The sequence below is a fragment of the Triturus cristatus genome, chromosome 10 (genome assembly GCF_964204655.1).
Source record: "Triturus cristatus chromosome 10, aTriCri1.1, whole genome shotgun sequence".
Classification (NCBI taxonomy): domain Eukaryota; kingdom Metazoa; phylum Chordata; class Amphibia; order Caudata; family Salamandridae; genus Triturus; species Triturus cristatus.
In genome coordinates, this window is record NC_140593.1 from 161,748,272 (window position 1) to 161,772,465 (window position 24,194).

Sequence of the window (24,194 nt, forward strand, 5' to 3'; positions counted from 1 at the left end):
GCTGTGAATAGCCAGTGCCCATTAAGGAGGGTTTGAAGACACCCCTGGGACATCTACGCCAGCCTCAGCAACTTTGCAAGTTTTTTGGGGAGAAGGGAGATTAGTGGAGGGGTACAAGTTTCTCTTAGGTGGCTGTCAACGTGAGGCCCCGCCCTCTCCTCACACAAGGAAATATTTTTTTAAGTTGTCCGTTTTGGTCTTATGTCTCGCTATAAGAAACTTAATACTTACCGCTACCCGCTCGCCTCGTCATTACTTTTTGGGGCGGTGAATCCCACCTCAAGACAAGAAACATCTGGAGTGCAGTACTGCAAGCCCCTTCGACTTGAAACCATCGCAGAGTTGGCATTCCCTGCATCTTCCAAGCGTTGACAAAGGCCTAGAAGCGAGGGAAGCTGGCTGTAATGACTGGGACAAAGACGAGTAGGGCTAAGAGTAATGAAGATTACTGGAAAGTAAATCAGGCCTTTTGATACTTAAGACACATCACGATATTTTGAACCATATCAGTGCATCAGCCCACTTTGCTGGCATGAATGTAACTACGCAGACCCCCGGCTACGAGCCAGTAGGATGAGAGGCGGAGGTGAAGCTTTTTAAGTGAGTGTGACTACAAGTGTCCCTCACAACCGGAGGACCCATGATGCGGACATTTTGCATCTTTTATAGTTACAGGCAGTAATTACCAAGTAGGTGCTGCACAAAGTAAAATATTACCGTTTGGCATGCAGCGTGCGTGCGACTAGCATAACAGGAGTGGTTCCAGGGAGCTAATTTCCCTTGGCCCTGATGAAGTCTATGGGTTACGGCTTGAAACATGTTGAGCTTTTAGAAAGGAGGGCGGGCACATTAAAGCATTTCCATATATGTTTCCCCCTTTGTTTTTAACTATACCGACAAGAGGCTAGAATAAATAGTGGGTTACCTACGAGGCAAGTATTTTTAATGTCACTCTCCATAAAACTTTTCAACTCCTATCATTTTCCATTTCCTTTATCATGAGGATACACCTAACATTCTCCCGCGTATCTCTTAGGTCGCAGCACGCCTCGTTCTGCAGTGGAACGGGATGGGCTCAATGATGAAGCATGCCACCAATGGCAACCCTGGTAGGTGAGGACGTTCTAAGAAACCCTATTGTTTTCTTTCCTATAGGAGGCCTCTTTCCCCCTCTTTACCTGAGAAATAACTGGAACTAAGGCATAAAAGCAGCCACGCTGCGGCTGCTCTTGTCGGCACAATGCACACCCTGCATTTTCCCAAACTCCTGAATGGGACAGGTAACCGGGAAGCACTGTATATGGATGGATGACGCGCTGGCAGCTGGGCAAACAGTGGCAGGATGACTAAGCTCTCCAAGGTCTCACAAACATGGCTGCGAAGCCACGGTTTATCACCTTGAGGTCAGCCGGTTCCTGGAACGCATCTCTGCCTAGTCACACCTTCCCCACACCTGTGACCGCCGGCTCTTACCTACTTTGGCTTTAGGGGGCTCTATATTCAAGCATGCTCTACAGCTGCTTGTCTGAGCTCCTCTGCTACAAGAGGCAAGTCAACATTCAGACACTTGTATGAATGCCAACCTGTAGTCACACCTGCTACGGTTGTATAGTACCCCCCTCGAGTTTCATTTCCCACACTCTCTCAAAACAGGTCTGCTCTCATAATGATGAACAAAGAGGGCAGGCGGTGTCTGTGCTGGCTGAACATTTTTGAGAAATTGCAACCTTTGGCTGGCATATTCTCACTCAAATGAACGCTGCTTGGGTGATGACATTGATTTCGGGCTTTTGCTTGGAAACAGAGGGGATTAAAAGTGCTTTCCCTCGGCTTTTCGGCGATACTGAGTGGCAGCCTAAATAAGGGCCTGCCGTGAACTCTATGACGTACATTTTCAAAGGTGATGTTGACCTGCGTGTGAGAAACATAGGCGCATTGTTGTCCTTTAACTAGATTTTAAAATAATGTTTTGTACAACTACATGGGAAGGGCGGTCTAAATCTGCTCTTGCCCTCTGTGAACACACAGGCTAGCTTTATGTAAATGGCCGTTGTACACCACGTACTTTGCGTACATTTTCGCAACACGTTTCATTCCAGTCCCAAAGCGAGGCCTATGCAATGACAACCCCCTGCATTAAACAGATAACAAAACGTCCAGTCCGGTTTCCGATTCCGGCCCTCCCGATTCGGAAATACATCCTGCAGTGCTGTCACTTCCGGTCCTGTCCTGCCCATAACCCCTCTGTACATAAAGCATACCCTGCCTTTGCGTCCTACGTGAAGACGCCTTCCACTTATCTCTTCCGCCAGGGAAGCCTTAAGCTTTCAGCAGGGTCAGGGGGTCGGGAGATAACGGGGTGAGGGGGTCGGTCTGCCCAAGCATGGAGCATCATGTGACCTGCAGCCCCAGAAGGGCCGAGCTGCAGTCATAGGATAGCTACGCGAGATTTCCCGCTCAAAAGGCGTACAACTGAAATGTGAACCATTTCAACGTCACGAATGAAAGATGATGCACTAATTACATCTCTTTGGAGATGTGCAAATCTGAAATTTGCATTATTTGTCTACATGGCTGACAGGGCTTTACTGGGCGAAAACAGCAGAGGCGAAAAACATCTGTGTGAACAAGTTGCACCTGAATTGTAACCCTGATTTGGTTGCAAACTGGAGTTTGTACCTGAATCTGGATTAGCACCTTTGGAATGAGAGCCGGCATCAGAAATGGTGACACTGGCTTACCTCTAGAACGTGACAACATGGGACTTAAGACCACCACCGAAATAAACTGATGTCCGAACAAAGTACTTTACCTGTTTGATATTGCACATCTGTGTACCACAAACACCACACACAAATATTCACCTTCCAGTCAATAATAGGGTGACCAAATGGCTCCATGTCATCCTGCCATCTGGTTTCCATTCCTGGACTTTGAATTTATAGATCACTGTTATCAGGTGTGTTGTTTCAATTGGCACAATTAAAATGAACCAAGACCTCAAATCCCAGAATACACGGATATGTAAACTCAAAACCCAGAACTGGAAAAGGTGTGTCCTGGGGACATGGAATCATCTGGTCACCCTAGTCGATAGGCACGTCCAGTGACCCAAGTGGAAAAGGCCCACCAACCTTAACACATAGACACCAAAATCATACACTCACAGCCCAATACTTAAGACTTGACACCTAACCGAGAATAGGGCCACAACACGATGCCTGTACCACACATCACAGGCTGGATTTGACTCTGGTCTGAAGTGGTAACCTCAGAACCAACTGGAACTTCACCGGACAACGGAGCCAACAGAGTAAGTACATTTACTAACAAGTCCTGGGGTCGATCCATGGGGGTCAACAATTGAGAAACAAGCATTTGCAATGCAACATGTCTCGCATTTACCCGAGTTTGAGCTATAGGCATTGCAAATGACAATGCCTTTTATTTATGTTTTTGTTTTCGAAACATAAATAAAACACATTCTCATTTACAATGCTAATAGCTTAAACTCGTGTAAATGCGAGACCTATTGCATTGCAAATGCTTGTTTATTAATGCATTTGGACGGGCTGATGGGAACACAGAGAGAGGGGGGGGGTCAATCTCCTCGGACCCATGTCACGGTCTTGAAAGAGGAGAGAAGTTAGACAGTGGAACCCTACAAGGCACAGCACCTGACACACTATCCCTAGTCTGATGTGTTCATCTACTAGGAGTGTCTATTGATCTGTGTGCACACTGACAACGCACCCACTTCCACAATGCAATCCAATACAGGATTATCACAGTAAAAACAAAAGTGCACCACAAGAACAAGGAAAAATATTCAATCTGTGTCCACAGTTTGTTCTTCAAAATTCTTCTTTTTATTCAAATAGCATAAGCACAGTAATCTTCATGGTTTTGAGCAGCCGACACGTTTCGTCCATACAAATGGACTTCTTCAGGGCATGAGTAAAAAAGATGCTCTAATCCAAGGAAATCCGGCCAACTGGTTATAAAAACGGCTGATGAAGTATGGTCTTTTTCTGGGATTTTTTAGAAAACAATTAGCTTATCTTTACGTGAACATTTATAGGTCAGTAGAATTTACGCAAACATAATTATGTGACATAATAAGAGCATCCATGGAGCGCTATTAGATCATAGATGATAAGGACCCAAGGTATAGGTCAGATTTGTATACTGCGTGACAAATAGTTGATGAATCTGGGTCCTCTTGGATTTAATGTGGGCCCAGAAGGGTAGCTGTAAGCTATTGCCGGTCTTAATAAAACGTACACCAAAAAAAGAAGCGTCTCTCGTCAACTCTGGTCCGAGCGAACTGCGTCAGAGTTGACAAGAGACATTTCTTTTTTTGGTGTACAGTTTATTAAGACCGGCAATAGCTTACAGCTACACTTCTGTAGCTGCTAATTGTTCTCTAAAATATCCCAGAAAAAGACCGTACTTCATCAGCCGTTTTGATCACCAGTTGGCCTGATTTCCTTGGATTAGAGCATCTTTTTTACTCATGCCCTGAAGCTGTCATGGTCCTGTGTCTTACTCACTTAAATACTGAGGCAGTGTTGCTTTTTTTCTACTCTGTATAACTAAATATGTGCATTTCACAGTGTCCTGCGGTACACATGGCTCCCCCAGCAGTCTTACCTTCATACTGCAATTCGAACAACACAAGCAGGAAGGGAAAGAAGGAGAGATTACAGTTGGCGCTGGGAGACACCATACTGCGGTCGTCTGCAATCACCGACCCCGATCTTCCTTCCTTTCGTAGTGCTCTGAAATTGTCACGACCACGCGCCTCAACTTCCTACCCAGCTGTGCTGAGACTACCTTAAAACTTGACAGAAACTGCAGTTGAAGGACAGTACATCTTATGAAACGCAGACGTGTTTTCTTGTAGCACAAGCACACGGTGTGTCACTCAGCCAGCCTTACGTGTAAGAACATGCAAGAAAGTTATTATTGTGTACAACAGACGTGCTTGCCTGTATTGAAAGCACCGCTTGTGCCGCACAAGTATTTCCCGTGTAAAGGAAAGCAGCTCGCTAATGTGTAATTGTGTTTAGGTTCACGTGTGTAAAATATACCTGTTCTGTGCAGCACAAGAGCTCTTGTGAAAAACTGTCTGTTTCACGTTATGTGCAGGGAGTCCTGTACAGGGCAGTCAGTGCCTGCTACCTCGTTGGTGCTGGGATTTAGGCGTCTCCTGCCTGAATCTGAGGTCCGGAGTGGCACACCGCGTGCGCCCCCATCTGACCAGTCTGTGGGGGACTGGGATTAACCGGTCACTGCCCTCACCTAGTGAAAGGCACCGCCTCCCTCCACTGGACCCTCCCCCCATCCGCGCAAGGAGAGTGCGTGTTGGCTCGTCCGTGTGAAGGGGGTGAGCGAAGAGTGCAGGGGTGGCATTCGTCATCTGAGCGAGGGATATCTCTGGTGTTAGACGCAAATCAATGTCTGCCCTAGTGCTCGTGTTTCTGGCCACGCAGCATAAGTTATTTCTGTGCAGAACAAACACGTGCACGGAAAGTCCAGCTTGTCTGACACAGACAATATTATGTTTAGTGAAAGCACTTTTTATTTACAACAGGCATTTCTCGTGTGTAGGGGAGGCTTTGTGATGTGTGACGTGCGCCTTTCTGTGGGATAAGCTCGTCTTGTCTAAAATAGACGTGGCTCGCATGCCAGAAAAGCGTCACTAGCCTTCAGTAAACAGTGACGTCCTCGGGCACTGTTTTACACCGCATTTATGTAAAACAGTGTGCCTCTGGCAAGGAGACCCCCCCCCCCTTTTGTGCTTGAAAAACCACGGGCTTGCATGTGAGAAAATTCACATGTATGAAGACTTCTGCGCAGCACTGAGGTGTTCATAAGAATAGAAAACGACTACTTTAGTAAAAACAAACATATTTCTGTATAAAGATATGTCGAGTTGTTTAAGAATCGTGTGCTTCCCGTGTGTGTGAAGAAAGCACATTTCATATGAAACACAATTCATGTGTAACGAAAAAGGCATCTGATAAAAGCCAGTAGAGCTCAATTAAGCCCATCAAACAGCATCCAGCCTTTCTTCAATCAGGTACAACTGCCGAAACCGGCAACCATTGTTCCAGATCAGGAAGGAGAACACTAGAGAATGCTTGGGGAATTGCTGCTAGCAAGGCAGGAACGTTCTTTGTTACCACCCGGTCTCCTTTTGGGATGGCCCATCCGGACTGGATCCTTTGCTTCTTGGCTTTTTTTTATCTAACAGGCACCCTTTAGATAAGAAATTCCTTCACAACAGCCGTGAAGCGGACGACCCAGTCCGGATGGGCCGTCCAAAAGGGAGACAGGGTGGTAACTAAGAAGCATGATTTTCAATGAGAAGCTAGCGTTTAGCATAAACGCTGATGCTACCCAATGAAAATGATGGGTGGGGCTTCAAGCCCCCTTCTGAAATCTCCTGCTGACATTAGCTCTCGCCGAGCAAGCAGCACATGAGCGCTGCAATGCCAGGCAAGACCTAAAAAGGTGGGACAAGCAGAAGCCACTGACCAATTAGATACAAAAAAAAATAAAGGCCACTAACAAAAGCCAATCCGAAGCTGGAGGCAGGTTGTAAACCCACAGACTGAATACAGCATGTCGAGAGACAGGTCAGGCGCTGCCCAGGCTCGACCTAAAAAACATGGCATGATGCTGCATCAGTTACAAGCTCACGTTACACTGGCTGCTGTGATCTGGTCACATCCGGGCCCTCTGTTCGGAGTACAGCAGCTTATGTTTGACATGCTTCTGTTGCAACAGAACAACAGCTCTGTGGAGTCCCCTGGAGGAAGGACCACACACTTTATGAAATAATGCAACCAAAATGCATCCATGCAAGTATTCCTACACACACGTATGGCCAATCATACTTTAGCAGTAACAGTGAGTTATGTTAAGGGTTCTCCTTTGGTACTCAGTCGCCTGTTAAAACGCTATAAATATGTCCTTCTTGGCCCTAAACTGTACTTCAGAACATGTATAATAAATTTAAGTATTGAATAACAACCAAACATCTTTTTGTGATTATCCGATCTACTACACCGATTCCTTCCAAAAGAAATAATCTTGGGTCCATTTTAGTGAGACAGGAGTGAGTATTTCCAACCTCAGGAAACTGGGTAAGAACGTACACACGACAGCAGCTACGCCAAATGATCACACGCGTGCAACGTTGCACTAAGGTTTCAGGATTACACAGGACAGTTGCACTATAAGGCCAGTGCATCCATATGGAAAGGTAAATCAACAGCACATACCAGCACCACGAGCGGAGTCCAGCACCGGTCACTGTACTGGAATGGGTAGTTGCAAATTAGATCCTTTTTGAGTGGGGAGTGGAGCCACCACATTGCAAAATGCAATTTTGCCTGTGGCATCTATTATCTTAGAATTGTTCCTGATTGCACTGAAAGAGTTAGCAAACTGCACCAACACTCGAACGGCCTAATTTGTGCAAAATGTCGTTTTCGCATTAGTCACTTTTTGGAAATACCAGTGCAGTACAGGTCTATCAGTGCAATGCATGTACCCCTGAAACGTCATGCCGAGTGGCACTGGACATTATAAATAACTCCACCCCTCCGCTCCACTCCAGGTTTTACACCTGCAGGCAGGATCCTCGTGGCCCTTTAACAGGTGGCCACAGTCACTGGGGCGCCGCGAAGAGGTCAACAAGTTCACAGCCCTGCAAGGGCTAGGCCTTCTCAGAAACAATAGCCTCTGGTCACGTGGGGTGGGACAGGGCAAAGGGCACGTGCGCCAAGAGCCACGCGGCATCCAGGAATGTAGGAGTCTTACATTTGGATAAGATTGTAAGATACGACCCCTTTCAGACCTGTCTGGACATCTTCCCAAACCGCAATCTCAAATGGGACTATAAAGTGCATACATGTCACAGGCGCCCCTCCCCATCACCCCCCTCCCCTCCCCCCCTCAAGTTAGAAAGAAGGCACGTTTCTTCTGCACAGGGTCAGAAGCAGTAGTCAAGCGCCCTATTGCGAGGAAATTAATGCCCCCTCAACCGAACGCTGCTGTTTGAATAAAAAAAAAAAAGACAACAATAACTAGGGTTCAGTGGGCACGCGCAACTGCTTCACCAATCAAAACTACGCCCCTGGTCAGCTGCAGATATTTTCACACTTGCGCATACATTTCGGTAGCGAAAAATGATGCACAGATTCAGTTCGCGGCCATTTTTCGTCGATTTCACAACTAAGCAGTAAAAATAAAATATAAAAAAAAAACAACAAAAAAAATCACCCGTGCCATGGTACCTGGGAGAAACAGCACTGGTCATGGTGGAATACCACAAGCCACACGAACAGCATTGTCTAAACAACCGCTGCACAGGCCAGTGGGTCTCCTCTATGCTGTGCAGCATCAGCTAAAAAAAAAAATGCAAATAAATCATGGCTGGATGCCAGCCAAACGTGAAGATGTTTGCCCACATAAGACTGTTTGTCAGCAAACGGTTAAAAGCTGTCTGAATGCAAGACCTAAAATGCACATGGTCCAATTCACAAAGATACTCCTAGGCGCAAGTGCAACGTATTCCTGCGGAGCGGAATGTGACCGGGTGTTGCAATTTCAAAACACTGTAGTGTCAATGTACTCTGGACCCAAAAAGAAAAAAAAAAAAAGTATAAAAAAACCAAAACAAGACAAAAAAATGCAACAATTGCTGTTAAGTTAAACATCCACATTGGTAAGTGCTGACCAGGTACATTGCGGCATTGCATTCACACCTTGCTGCTGACGGTGCTGCTTTCCACTCCAACAGTCAGACTGTCCCTCGGCCTCTTCAGCCTGGCCCTCCAGCCAGCATATTCAAATGCCTTCCTCGTCCCAGCACATCCTACTACACAAGGTTGGACGCAACACATCTACGAGTCCCAAATCCTTCCAAAGCAACATTTTTTTTATATGGGAAACAATTGGGGAGAGGAGTTGGCCTAGCGGCTAGGGCTGTCGACCTCAAATCGGGGGACCCGGGTTCGAGTCTTGGCAAGGACGCTGAACATTTTGTGATTCTGGGCAAATCACTTAATCTCCCCTGTGCTTAACAAACACAAATGTGTCCTCATGTAACGGAACTGGTGCTATGTAAAGCGTTCCCATACTCGATACCTTCGGGTCAAGTTCGCGCTATATAGAATATATGTCGTTGCAACGCATGCCTTTACCACGCATGCGTTACAACAGAATGATTTTTCTACACATATCCTTTACCTCGATTATTCCTTTACCACGCATTTTTTATTGGGGTGGGGGGGTGGAGACCACCCCAAGCCCCCTTTATTTCTATTTTTCCCTTTTTCTCACGTCTTCGCCGACAATAAAAAAGGACTGAATCGGATGAGGAAGAAGACGTTCCGTGAAGACGTTGCTTGCATGGTAAAGACGGTCGTGGAAGCAATACGCGTTGTAAAGACGTTTACGAGGTAAGTGTACCGTTGTAAACATATCGCGTAGAAAAGCCTTCGTGGTAAAGGCTGTTTCCCCGCTATATAAAACGCTCTAAAAAAAAAATAGTTTTGTATTCGAAAGGGTGTGCCCCCCTAATATTGAAACCACAAAATCAATGGGACACATGTCGAGGATAGAATATCGAGAATAAAATATCAACAGGTAAGTAAGTCTAGATTTTCTGTAGCTAACACCACATATATGTACCTACGCCGTACATGTATCATCAAGGAACGTAGCTGTGCCGTGAGGAATAGTAAATATCTACTTCCCTATATACACTTACCTTTCGCTACATTGTCATCGATGTTCCGCCCTTGATATTCTTATACCACGATATTGTCGGTGTTGATATTCAGTAGCACAACCTTTGCAAAAAGATTCGAATCTGGAGGGTGTTCCGCTTAAAATGTCTAGAATCTCGTCAATGCGGAGTTTAGAATATAATTGAGCTCTCTATATCCGGCTGCGTCACCGGTATGCATCAAGCTTCCTGGCGCATTTTCCACATAGTTATGTCTTTTATTAACTCATTCTTAAGGGTCCAACAAATTATTGGGGTGAACTGGAGGGCAACTAGTCCCCACCCAGGGAAGATTGCTAGGATAACTGCCAAGTCTCAACCGTAGTAATAATACCGCTTCTAGCCTGAATTCTGAGACATTAGACCGCTACATTCAATATACAAAAAAAATGGGCGGCCATCATTTTACAAAACATGGCTGCACTCAACTTTAGGGTTCAGAGGGGGCTGCAACAACGCAGACTCTTAAAAAAATAAATAAAGGCTATCTCAGCTGCAACGTTTGCCGACCATACGTTCTGCCGGCACTCCTACGGCTACAGAGTTGCACCTTATTGAACCTATGCAGAACCGCCTCCCAGAAGCCCCAACTCCAGAAGACGGGGGTTCATCATTTACGACACTAAAATATACCCAGCAAAAACACTAGCCATGGGCAATGTCACCACGGATGGTTTCCTCAGGTTGGGTATGACTCCTCGGTGTTTCACTCTGTCGGCAGGAGGTACAGATTCGCGAAAAGGAGGCGGAGGTTAAGTTGCGCTTCTGCTGCATTCCGGATTGTGGCAGACCTGGTGGCATGGATTTGGAATTGTTAAACCTATAGGCAGATTTGAACAATCTCCGTCTGAAATACCTTCAAACAAGTCTTACTGTTGGTGCTGGATTCCGTTAATTAATATATACATGGGCTTAGCCGTCATCTGCAAACATTAAGTACATGGTCTTAGATAAGATACTCAAAAACTCTAGCTAAATGCTGGAAGGGTAGAGAGGGTCTTCCACCATACTGGAAGGAGAATGGAGGGATACGTCCCCCCCTACTGTATATTCACAAACACAAAGGGTATCCCACCTGGTTGCACTATCATTTCGGGCACTATTCTCTCATTAATAGGTAAGATAGTCAACAGCAGTCTGAGGAAGTCTTGCTTTTATATAGCATTGCATGTACAAATACTGTTCTGCGCATAAAAGCCTGCCCTGTTGGCTTTGCCAATGCTGGGGAAAAAAAGTAAATAATGCATATGGGAGATGAAGAACTGATTTTGATAAAGATGATTGACTGTACTCTTGAGACGTAAAATAGTTCCTCGTGCTTTTTGACTGAAGAACGTCCTGGAAGGCGGAATGATACTCTGAATAGCCAGTACCATGATGTGAGAGAGTAGCACTCCATTGGGTGCGCCCATAGCCAACTGTATGTATATTTTAAAGAAGTATTAGCAATATATCTTTCAGATCGCTCCACTGTCAAACCACGCCGGAAACGGACTAGGGTATAAAGTAGATCGTTTAGGGGCCCCACGACCTATCAATGAGCCGGATTAGCTGTTGTCCATCGTTTGTGGTTTGAGAGGTAAAATGGAAACTTGATGCACAGATTAAATTCTGCTATTGCAACAGGACATCCAAGGTGTAGTTTTGAAAGCTGGAGTTAACTGGCAGCACAAACACCAAGGCTGCCTGACGGGTGGGCACATAAACAACGTGCTAGAGGTGGGCACGTCTAGTCATCAGTTGAAATGGTCAAGCAATCGTTAGCTAGCCCAAGTCACTCTTTTTGGAAGCAAGAGGCTCAAGTCAGTAGTACATCCACCTCAAGCCCAGGCAATAGTGTGGGGGGGGGGGGGAGGGGGGAGAAAGAGCCCTATTAAGCAGTGTCCGTTCTGTCTTGTAGCTGCGGGTGGCTCACTATAGAATGTGGTGGCAGGAGGCTGTGGCTTTTGCTCGCATACTCAATCCATTAGCTTTGGCCAGCGAATCATCATGTGGCTACCAAGTGGCCCAAATGCATGCTCCCCACCTTCAGCCAAAAGGTTACATCCTGGGTGATTTTGGACATAATAATAATTTCAAAAGCAAAACGATTGGTTCCATAATTCAATGCGGCGATGGATAAAGGCCATGAATAGCTGCAGGGGGTCCCACATGGCGAGGATCCACCGGCAGCTATATCCTTGGAAGCCAGCGTACAAGGCGTGGTAGGAGTCCGTTGCACCCTTCGCAGCAGTTTGTGGTAACTTGAAATAGGTCAGATAGGTCCAGAGTTGTATCTGGTCCATATGGCACCAAACTAAGGCCTTCTTACAATACATCACCCGGCATCGCTCAGCGCTGCGGATTAAACCGGGATTCCTTAAAAGAGAAGCATATAAACTGTCTCATGGAGAAGCGGCTGGATTGCTATCACAAGTCACAAAAGTGAGTGTAAGTACAACAGTGTAAGTCATCTCAGAAGAAAGAAACAGTGCCAGCCACAGTGGCATCCATGCACAAAACAGCTGGGCACCAGTGTGCCACACAAGGCAAGACAGGTTGGTATTTAATAGATATGTAGCATATATACAGCCTCCACAGTTCTCCTACTTCACCAACACAATTTGCCAACATCAGGGGGATGCTGACAGCCAGAGTAACTGAATTTAAAGGAATTTCCTTTATGCCAAATCCACACAAAATGATCAGAGTTGGATAAAGAAAATAATTTGTCTTATCCTTACTGTAATCCCCGAATGGATCACTATTAGGATTAATAAACGTTCTATTAATGTTATCCTTTACATCATACAGAGCAATCACTGAGTTGTAATGTGCAGCGTTCAAGGCAGTCCATATACAGGACCGCTGGGATTATGCGATTTGGATTGTCAAAGCATTTGCACATAATATGGACTTTTTATTTTGCTTTTCCATACTTTTCTCTTCGATATGTTTTTTATGCACAAATCCCATTTTTGGTTGTCACAATAGCACCTCGACGCCTTACTAGTGTGGTGCATGGTAAAAAAAGACTGGTGAATAAACAAACATTTGGTGGGTGCCTGCAACTACCTTCAGCTCAGGTGTGGAACTCGGAAACACCTCCATGAAGCCAAGCTACTGAGGGAGATGGTTGAGGTGTTCTCATGAACCTATGGACTCTATATGAACACCTGTACTAAATAATCCCTCAAAGGTGTCACAAAGTTGACTGAACATTCAACGTTCAGAGGAAAATAAAACGAAACATTACTTAAAAAGTGAAAAGTGATATTTCGGAAGAGAAATGTATCTGTGCGTGCTTGGCCCATTTTTTGTCACACAAATGACGTGAAAAGGACGCCAAGCAGAGCGCAGGCCGCCTAAGGGGCTGGACGGCGGTGTTTTGAGGTGCAGACATCTTGGGAGGAGGTCAGGTTTCAAGGCACTCGCACGTGGGCGCTTCTCGTCTTTATACAATGCACGTGCCTGTGTCTCATTGTACACCGACAGTTCATCTTGAGGCGCGCGGACCGGTTCGACAGAATAACTTTTATCAGACAGGTGGATACGAGACACGAGAACCTTCCTGGAAAGACTCTGAGCGGAGCACTTCCGCTCTACAAATACCTCCCGCCTCAGGATCTGTGCCCAGTTTGTGGTCTGGCTACAGAACCAACAATGGAGACAAGCATTGGCAAAGCCAATAGTTTTTGCGTTTGTAAAGTATAGAACGTTTTCCGCACCTCACACAGAAAGGTTACAACCTGGCAGGTGGCGTGCACGCGTCCTTCGCGCGCGCGCGCGCGCACGGGTCAATCAAACCATAGGTAGCAGCGGCGTAAACGTCTCACAACAGAAAACATGGGCAGTGCAGGCAGCAGTCCGGGGAGGACCGGGCATTTCCCAAGGGCGCTGGGGCAGTGCGACCTAGGAGGTTGCTTTCAGGACAGGATGAGTTATCCACCCATGCCCTGAAAGTATTTCCCGCAGCAGCCCCTGCCCGTGCCCACATGCAGTATACTAACCCACCCATGTCTACCAGATTCGACAGGGGACCACGAGGGAAAATTAAATAAATAAGTAATTTTCCCTCGTGGTCGTCTGTCAAATCCCCCCAACCCAGCCCCACCACCCCACTGGTCTTACCTCCACAGGCCTGGGCTGATTATAATAAGCAGGACACTGGGGGGCGGGGGGGGCTTACGAGGCAGTAGAAAGAAAGAGGAGTGTGGATTGATAGGGATACTTAAAACACAATGGTTTTCAAACTAACCACATTTTGAGAGAGAGAGACAGAGAGAGACAGAGAGAGACTGTTTTTGTCATTGTTGATGTGTAAAAATCCAGGATGAAATCCGACAGATACCTCACCATACCAGACTGAAAGCACCTGTACCCAACTATTTACTACAGAATACATTTCTTGGGGGGCGGTGAGGTGTAACACCCCAAATATCCCCCTGAAGATACACTCCAAGCATATCTTTTTGAGGTGGATAACTGTGGCCGCCGGTGTCAGTAGCAAAAGAAAAGAATGTGCATGCTGCAGCAATACTGCATCTCTCACCACCAGGGTCGGACTGGCCGTAGCGAGCACCGGGCGTTTCCCCGGTGGGCCACTAGGGTGATGGCTAGTTGTCGGCCCCCGGGGGGCAGTTTTTTCTTACCAGGGGTCAGCAATATCGGCACCCCATAACAAAATCGGCCGAAACCGGACCTAGCACACGGCTCGGCCGCTCCCCCCCTCCCCTCCAGCAGGGCTGGCCGAGCAGTTTGCCAGGGCTGGTTTTGGTTCCCAGTCCGGCCCTGCTCACCCCCTCCATCATACTAGAAAAACAGAACAAAAAGTTCAAGCTAAGACTCACTCAACCTAATGCTTTAATAACTCCTAATAAGAAATGAAACATGAGAGGAGGGTTTTATGAATTTCCTTATTATTTGACGGAAATGATTTTAATTAATTTCACATTTCAAAATGATTTTGCGCTGAGACATTGCTTCATTGCGCTTAGATCTTATGTACAAATTCCTATCTAACAAAACATGTAGTACATCAACATATTATTAATGATCCCCTGGGTGACTGAAACAGACATGCAAACACTCATCAAGCACTCATGGCCATTATACACATGCATACACCCAAACATACACTCACTATAAAGAACAGGGTCCTTGTAACGACCTTTCTTCTCTTGTAAATTGATTACATCTCAATTTTAACATCAAAAAACATTCTGTTTTTTCGTTGACACAATGATATTGACAGATTATTTTGAAACACACAAGACGAACAAAAATATCTTAAAAGCGGTGCGACACAAGGACCAAACTGGTCGACGCGTTTCGAACCACTGTATTTTGGGTTCTCCTCAGGACCAACCAATTTCTGCAATGAACAATAAAAAAACGTTTTAGGATATAATACTGTGACTCAGAATTCCTACAAAGCACCATCAAGGCCTCACATCACCCACCTTGGAATTAGAAATCTATCTGCCTGAAATGTATCCAAATCGTTTCCAATGATGAGGAACCTAAACAAGAAACCATCTGCATTAGAGTTTCCTACTTGTCTATAACAGGCTATACATACAGCACAGGACAAACAACAGACTTTGGATAAAACAATGGTACTAACTCCACTTACTGGATCAGGGGAACGTGTCCTCTTTACCGGCTACCAATAATTTGATACTGGCTTTTCTAAAACGAGGGAAAACGAGCTATGATTACTAACGTCATAACCGAAACCAACGTCATCACTAATGTCATGAACGTTCAAAAGCCGAAACCAAACCAGCCTTGTGAAGTGAAAAACTTACTTGTATAAGTTCATAAGTTCATTTCAAATGGTTTGCCCGCGCTGGGATCTAAAAGTAAATAAAGCGGTATAAGTCGTCGCAAATTCTACTAAGACTTAAGTCCTCTAAGCTTCCGTACCCCTAGTGTTCTTATCTTTTTTCACCTGCGGGCTTACCGGGAGTTCACCTTTCGTCGCTCCATGTACGTGTCAATCCATTAGTGAGGTACACGTTGCATTATGGGAACTAATGACGATTTGAACTAACTGAAACTACCAGAAGCCAAAGGTTGCTGGTAGATGTAGTTTATACTTCAAGGTGTATTTTAGAAAACGTGGCCACGATTTAAAAAAACTTGGAACACTCAAGGGGGTAGGCTTTTTAAATTGGAAACGCGTGGTTGTCCACAAAACACGCCAGGTGGCTGCTGGGCAATGTGGTTCGAACTTCACTCTCCTGAAGTTATGTGTTTAAATATACGCAGAAAACAATTTTTTTGCGTGTCAAACGGAGGAAGGCAATCCAAAAGGGGGGTAAGAGTAGCTGCAAACCAATCGGCACTATACATGAACTATAAATAACGGACTCAGTTGACAGGAAAGCCGTACATAGTTTGTAACATTGGAACAGCAGGACGGCCAGGAAAAACAGTGGTGACAACTGGACGATGTTGTTCTCAAATTAAACAATTGGTCTGAATATCTCCGCTACTTCATTCAGGCCGTTAATCGCCGTGTTGAATTTCATGATGAGTAATGCCTCACGTTGGCTTAATTGGCCTTCCAAATCGCCTCCACGAGGGTCTCTTTCAATCTTGGACAAAACTGTGCATGCTGCAGCAATACTGCATCTCTCACCACCAGGGTCGGACTGGCCGTAGCGTGCACCGGGCGTTTCCCCGGTGGGCCACTAGGGTGATGGCTAGTTGTCGGCCCCCGGGGGGCAGTTTTTTCTTACCAGGGGTCAGCAATATCGGCACCCCATAACAAAATCGGCCGAAACCGGACCTAGCACACGGCTCGGCCGCTCCCCCCCTCCCCTCCAGCAGGGCTGGCCGAGCAGTTTGCCAGGGCTGGTTTTGGTTCCCAGTCCGGCCCTGCTCACCCCCTCCATCATAGCATGACCCTCTTCACGCATGCATGTGCAATTACATGACTGCCCCGGTGGCACAGTCGGGTATGGCGGCCTCGACCACCAGAATGGTAGAAGGGGATAGTCGTAGAAGGTGAATGGGATTGGGTGTGGACAAATAGTAAGGACCCTGGGCTGGCCAACGATGACACGTGATACTTGGGGGTGAGTCAGATTATATAACTGGCTTTGAAATTGTACTTTGCATATTGCGAGACAATCCAGAAGCTGAGAGATTCCAAATTTCCCACATATCTAATGCATTATTTCCATACACCCTACTAATAACACGACAAGGGTGAGCCGAATGAATGCAATTACCTTAAACAATATATTCTCACACTTAAAGTTGGGCTGCTGAAATAGCCTGCTCGCCTATATTGTTTTCAAAGCTAAGTTTTTGAGGATAATGTTTATGTGCGAGTAATAAGTTGAGGTAGAACTGTGATGTAAAAAGCAGATATCCTCTTCCCTCTGCAATATGAAACAACACGCCAAACCACTGTGCAAGTCAGGATCTTCCAAACCAGGGAAATGATCTGTGTGAGAAACAGTCAATATAACCAGGCCTCCTCGGTAGATGGCTTTTCAACAGATGGACCAATTTCAGTGCCGTGTTACATCACGATACTTTGGAAAAATGATTGTTAGTTCTTATTTACTCATCGGCAGCTCTTTTTTAGATTTAAGAGCCTCTCCTTATTTACTAGGCCGCTGAATTCGAGCAAACATAAGCACACGTTTTCTGAACTAGAATTTGTTTGGAATTGTGGGTTATTGATGTATCCCAGAGAAGCCATTACATAAGAAAACAAATCGAATATATGTTCTGCTGACCTATATAGAGGTCTGCTAGAAAATGCAAAGCTCTCTTGCTGCATTTGATTCCACTCATGCCAGTGAGCATGCTAAATAAGAAGCATTGGCAAAGCCAATAATACATACGGTGTTAACATATTAGAGCGAGAGTAAGCAGAGAGGAGAAAGAGGGCTATTGCTGTAAACTCATCCCTCATGCAGTTCAATGCAAGAAGTCTGGTAGAGGGGGAGGGGTACTCCGAAACAACCAATAGCATTAGGTGAGAGATAAATACTTCACTAGGCTGAGACAAGATGTGACTGACAACATTCTAAGCCAATGGCGTAAAGAGGCTCAGTAAAGAAAGCCACTAGTTGAAATGGGCAAATCCAAAGCTCTTTTAGGTATACAATTAGACATCTGCGCTCTCAAAACCTAGACCCAACCTCCCTGTTTCACTATCACACGGCTAGGGCCACTTTAAAGTTAGTTAGCAGTAACTGCGGCATGTTTAACCCAATTTGAGTTTGTCCTAAATCTGACATCCAGGAACTGAACGGTGGTGTTCACAGCCCAGGCCAATCGGGCACCATGAGCTGGCCAAGTCAAAAAAGCAGAGCAACTGACTGTCAAAAATGGATCATTTACGTCAATGAAATTGAAAAGATGCTGCAAACTTCTTTAATTGCTGCTTTCGTAGGGAGAAAGTGCTTTCCGATTCCACATAGCGAAGCGCTGATTTGCAAAAAAACTGGATAAGTTAGCCAGGTTTACACCAATGTGCACTACACCATGGCACACCTTTTTTCACAGGAAGTATATCATATTTTAACTTACTGCCCGCCCCAGCTCGTACTCTTGTGGCTCAAACTAAATAGTTTCTCTTAATTACGTTACAAAGCCCTGATAAATAACTAAAAAAACAAGCAATGACCAATACTTATCTTACATTTTTAAAATATTTTAGTACGAAGGCATGCACTGTACGAAAACAAGCATTTTCCAAAAGCCGACATTTATATATATTTTTTATGCAAAATTCACATTTCACCACTAGTCCCTGCCACTGAATGGGGCTACTTTTTTGTGTGGATGTGCACATTGTGCAAGAGTAGGGTGCTGTCACACACAGACAGGAAAGGCAGTGGTTGAAGTGGTTTTATCCTGTGCCCCGTACTATATGCTGTAGTGGGGGCAGCAAAAATGTGACTGACACTAAAGCAGACCAATGGATGAAGAGGGCTGGCTGAAAGCCACTTATGCATGTATATTATATGTATTTAACACAAAAGGGCTTGGCTTACACCAGACCCAAAAATACATATATCTAATTGCTACCTTAGCACGAGAGCATTCCTTGTGAAATACAATACATCCGTGGAATTACTTTGCCCTTCCAAATGAGTGTTTTCTTACAAAATCTTTAATCGTTGGATAAGTGAAACAACACTCTATGATGAGGCAAAACATGACGTATGGTATTAGCATTGCAGGCAACGTATTAGCGCATTTGAATGATAAAAGGTATTCCATACAATAAGAAAAAAAATTAAACCATCTCCTGACACAAGTTTCGCTCTCAACACAGCTCATCAGAAAAGTATCACTCAGGCCACACATCAACAGGGCAACCGGTGCAGATTAGACCAAATAATCTGAAAGCAGAACATAACGCATGAACTTCGGTAAACAAAAAGGGCTCTCTGGCACTTCCTGCATAGAGTAAGAACATATGCACCTATACGATTGGTGCTCCATATGTCGTTTAGATAACGACCAATGCCAGTCCCAAACAACGACGACCACTCATAGTTTGTGCCTAGATTCTAGGTTTCGGTTATTACGATACAGCGGAGGAGAATGCACCATGTGTCGGATAGTTAATGGGCCTTCCGGTCCACAACAGAGGTAACAAATGTATATACATTGTATCCTAAATCTTCACATTATATTTAGGCCTTTTGTTGATTATCCGCAGTTAGTGTTGTCCAGAAGACAGACTCTCCCACCAAACTGGTAAAGCACGTCATAGCGCAAGGCATAATCCAACTATTGTAGAGTGATCGGCAGCTACACTGGCCTTGAGCACTAAATGTGCACCACAAACAGACTATGGTGGTTGACGGGGACAGCAAAGACATTTAACATCCTTTTTCTCGAAAGCGCTAAAACAAAGAGGCCTTCAGGCACCTGAGAGAAGACCGCAGTTTGGATAGTAAAGACTGGTCAGAATAAGGGGTTTTGAGGTGTTGCAGAACATATGGAAGCACAGCTATGGGGCGGTTTCAGGCTCCGAGCCTTGAAATGTTGCTCTACCAGCAGCAGTTTTGCGGAATTTTGGCACAATAGCACCGGAGACGTCCTTGGTAGGGTATATCTGGTGACCCTCTGTCTCACGTATTGGATGTCCCGGAGGGGGATACCGATGTTATCCAGAGGCAGCATAGACTCCTCAACACGTGATAAAGCTGCACATCTTGAAGGGGTGATAATACTGATGGTTGTACCAGCCTTCTATAGCACAGCACTGCAGAGGTGCATGCCTCTAGGCACCTCTGCAGGATGCAAAATGGAGCAACAGAGGCTAAGAGAGGGCCAAAGAGGGCCAGTACAGCATGAAAAGGTTTGCTCTGCCGGGAATTTACTACGTCCATGTGGTACCACCAAATGGTCCAGTTCTCAGATCTTAAATGCACCCACTGCTTCACAGAAGAGGATGGGAACATCCCTGTTGATGTCATTGAACTAACACATACTCAGCAGCACATTTGATAGGAAGGTACTCATTCCCTTAAAATCTATAGTGATGTATGTTTGAAGGTACTTAAGTAGCACAAAGCCAGTAGGGGAGTAGTGGAACATGGACCAGAACGGCGATTACCCCAGGGTGCACAGGTATTTAAGGTAAGGCAGTGTCTTCGGGTTCTTTCTGAATTGCAGGAAAGTTCAAGAACTTCTAATACCGACGTGCTTCTCTCTGGCGCGTGCCTGAGCAACCACATCACATCAAAACATCACGTGCCCCACTAAAATATATCCGAGACCATCTCACAGGAAAAGTAAATGCAGAAGTCATTTAGGGGTGTCCAGAGGTCTAGGAGAGTTGTAGCTGTGCTAGGTTTTTAGGATAGTAATTCACATACATGGATCCTCATCTGGAATTATTTACATAGTGGTTATTCTGAAAATGTGATATAGATCCTGCCTCCGGGGCCAATGCTGGACACCCAAAATGACTCGCTTTTTTCTTTTTCCTGCTGTCACATTATTAATAGAATTTTTTTCCAGAGGATGAATTCCACTTGGATTTAATTATTATATGGACCCTGGGAGTTTTGGTCCTAGTTCGCATCAAATTGAACACCAATAGATTTCGAACCTTTTTTCACTTTTTGTATCAGGGCTCAATAAAAACATTTAAATTAGGATCCTCAAGTGTATTTATTTAGGAGTTTTGTATAGTGCTTTTGTAGGCAGCAATAAAAATATGGGCAGTTCATCTAAGCCTGTTTTTGCATCACTTCAGTTTGGCGATTTCACTATTATAACACAAAGTCCCAACATGCAAAGAAAAAACACAGGTCTCGGCGGGCTACTTACACGCCGCATGTGACAGCTGACAATATTTAGAAACGCACTCACGGCTGCTAAGCGCCCCTGCCACACGTGGCACCTTCTGCCGGCCCCAGCGTTTTTAACCCACAGCAAACGCGTCCCGAGACTGTGCTCCTGGGCTGGCAGGAGACGTGACGTGTGGAAGGAGACCGCTTGGAAGCCGTGGAAAGAGACGGGATACACGTATTAAATATACAGAAAGGCAGCTTTCTATTTCCCAATGAGAGCTCTGCGTTGGAAAGGCTGTTACTTTTGTTTGGCAGCAAACGTTTGAGAGAGATAAGCATGTAACTGTGGCTCGAAACAAAGAATACTAAAAGCTCAGCAGCCCCCCAGCTGCCATGCCTGGAATCAGTGTCCAAGCGGGCTCCAGCGGTGAACCGAAAGAAAACAAAAACACCCCCCTGCATTCCAGCGTGGATCTGCCCGCTCCGCTCGCACAATGGGCAGCTCCACATGTGTGCCCGTCTGCTCGTGACGTCACGGAGCAGCCTGCGCTTTAAATGGAGCACTTTCCTCCTTTCTCTCCCCTACCCTTACCCCTAGCACTACAAATGAGTCAGACGGGGGGAGCGGCCGATCATAAAGTCTACGGTTCCCCCAGCACCGGCTCCTTTCCCAAACAAAGAGCACGGGAGATTGTAGCAGAGATACCAGCCGGGAACCGTGCTGCTCCGCACGGTCCAGGTGAAGTGAAAACAGAGCCAGCGGTGGGAAGTAAAGTCTTTCATATGGATACACCCTGGGAAGCTAGAGTTTAGCCCCCCTGTCCCCCGGGACTGGATCCCACCCATCACACACCGATGCAGCTGCGGGACAGCACGACGTCACACACACACACACACACACTCAGATCTGTCCAGCTAGACTAGACCCTACTGCGAGGCTAGGAAACGTTAGACAGAAAAGTCTTAAAACACACCGCAAAGATAGAGACCCATTTAACCTCACTTCGACACAGAAAAAAGACTTCCCTACAAGCGCACGAACACACACACAAACTTTAATGTATGTACAACTTCCAAAAAGTTGTGGGTCGTAAGTTTATTGTTCTGGAATTATGGGGGCATTAACAACGTTTTTGAAACTTTCTCCCAGTTCAAGGACATTGCAAGTGAAGAACGGACCAATCAGATTCTGCACTGTACACATCTGGCTATTCCACAACTTGTCCTTGCTACTGATACCCAAGCGGCCCGCGAAACTGCGCGTTATTCTCGCGGGTCTTACCTTAGACACGATCAGGGGCTCCCCGTGCTCCAGCCCCCCCTTCAGGGTGAACCCCCAGGGCGCACCCCCCTGCAGCTGCACATGGATGCGCTGGAAGGACGCCGGCCTGTTCTCCCCGCTCTCCGCATCAGCAGCCGGGGGAGGGTCCGCGGAGCTGGCCGTCCCCTGGGAATGGGGGTCCAAGTTGGCAGCCTCAGCTCCCCCCTGGGGAGGCTCCATGGCTGGCAGCAAAGTCACCCGGGCACCGGAGTCCTCATCCCGTAGCCTCCATAGATCCAATTTCACGTAAAGGGGGAGGACGGTGGCAAAGTCCCTCCCCGAGTCCCGGCTGCGATGGAATCACAGAGCGTAACATGAAAAGTGTAACTGACGAGGAAATAGCCCGGTGGGCGGGGCGTAGGAGAGGCGGTAAGCCAATGGGGAGCTGTGGTTCAGAGGGGGCGGAGTTTGTGGGATCAATTGTCACATTGTTTCATTCTAAGGAACCTTTGAAGGAAAGGAAAGTTTTCTAGTTTGGGGGAAGTTGTTCCCAGGAGGGCCGCATGGACCGTGAGCAATCCGTCATGCGCCCATAACACCTCACAGAAACGCAGTTTGTGGACAGCAGGAGGAAACGGACCCCTTAAAATCGGCGTACAGAGCTAAAATATTCCCATCCCCTAATAGTCAAGGGGTTGGGAATGTTCTCACCAAACACAGGCTCATAAATGCAGCCTCGTTTTCCTCACCTAGGTGGCCATCTTTCACAGACAAAAACGCGAGCCATTTGTACATGTTGTGAGACCCTGGAAGGAAGGGCTTTGAACAGGTACTTCAATAATATTTTGTGAAAAGTATCCTATTTGTTTTAAAATTAATCTAGGAATCTTTTACATAGCTCTAACACTTTCTTCAGATATTTCTTAAGGTGTCTGATGTTTTGCATTTATATTTGTAAAGAAAAACATACCTATATCCCAATGTTTTTACTGAAAATGACATAAAAACACTGACCGTGTTGGTAACATACTCTACGTATTGCAATCCTCCACAAGCGTAGGAAAATACTAACGTTACTCACACCAGAGGGCAGCGCAGGAGACAACAGATACACACAAAAATAGCAGGGGCGGCTCCTCTGCTAAGGCGGAGGAGCGTCGCCTCACTGCTCTTAGAGCTCTGCAAAAACAAAAAAAATGATAATAACCAGACGTTATTATCATTTTATTCTTCCTTGCGGGATGTGGAGTCGGGTTGTGGCAGGGCAGACTGAGCTCGCCAGAGTGAGGAGTGATTTGCCCTCCCTACGTACGCAAACCGCGCATGACTGTTTGGCCGGCCAAACTGTCATGCACACTTAGCATGTTCTCCACCTGACTGTGTTGCTCTGCCCGGTGGAGAACATGGCCAGGCTCCCAAGCACTGCCTGAGTGGCCAAACAGGCGGCTCAGACCAATCACGGCGCTGCTCATGCAGCGTAATGATAGGCTAGGAGAGTCCGGGAGCCAGGGTGCTTCCTTCTCTGCTGCAGTGCCGAGTGAGGACAGAGGAGAGGCGGCTGAAGGTGAGTTTATTTTTTTAATTTATTTTCTTCCGCCCCTCGCCCACCACCCCCATTCCGAGGCAGCCGCCGCTGAAAATAGGCACATTCAGTCGCTGAAATACACAAACATCATGCACCCTGGAGACAAAGACACAAGGGGTGTAGCTTCAATTGGTGCAGCAGGTGCAGTGCACAGAGGCCTGTAGGGCTCACTGAACTCTGATTATTCCTATATTTCTTGATTCAAACAGGAGCCCATGTCCTGCCTAGACATTCTGGTTATGCCATTGAAGACAGACACATAAATACTCACACGGACACCAA

At 46.1% G+C, this 24,194-nt stretch overlaps 1 protein-coding gene across 1 annotated transcript in view; it reads right to left on the reverse strand.

Moving 5' to 3' along the window:
* Positions 1-22,681, reverse strand: part of SHROOM4 (shroom family member 4) — a 391,064-nt gene extending 368,383 nt beyond the window's left edge. The window contains exon 1 of the mRNA XM_085630724.1: positions 22,349-22,681. Coding sequence (XP_085486850.1) covers positions 22,349-22,567 — 219 coding nt within the window. The 5' untranslated portion in view covers positions 22,568-22,681. The remainder of the gene's footprint in view (positions 1-22,348) is intronic.
* Between the last annotated feature and the right edge of the window lie 1,513 nt (positions 22,682-24,194).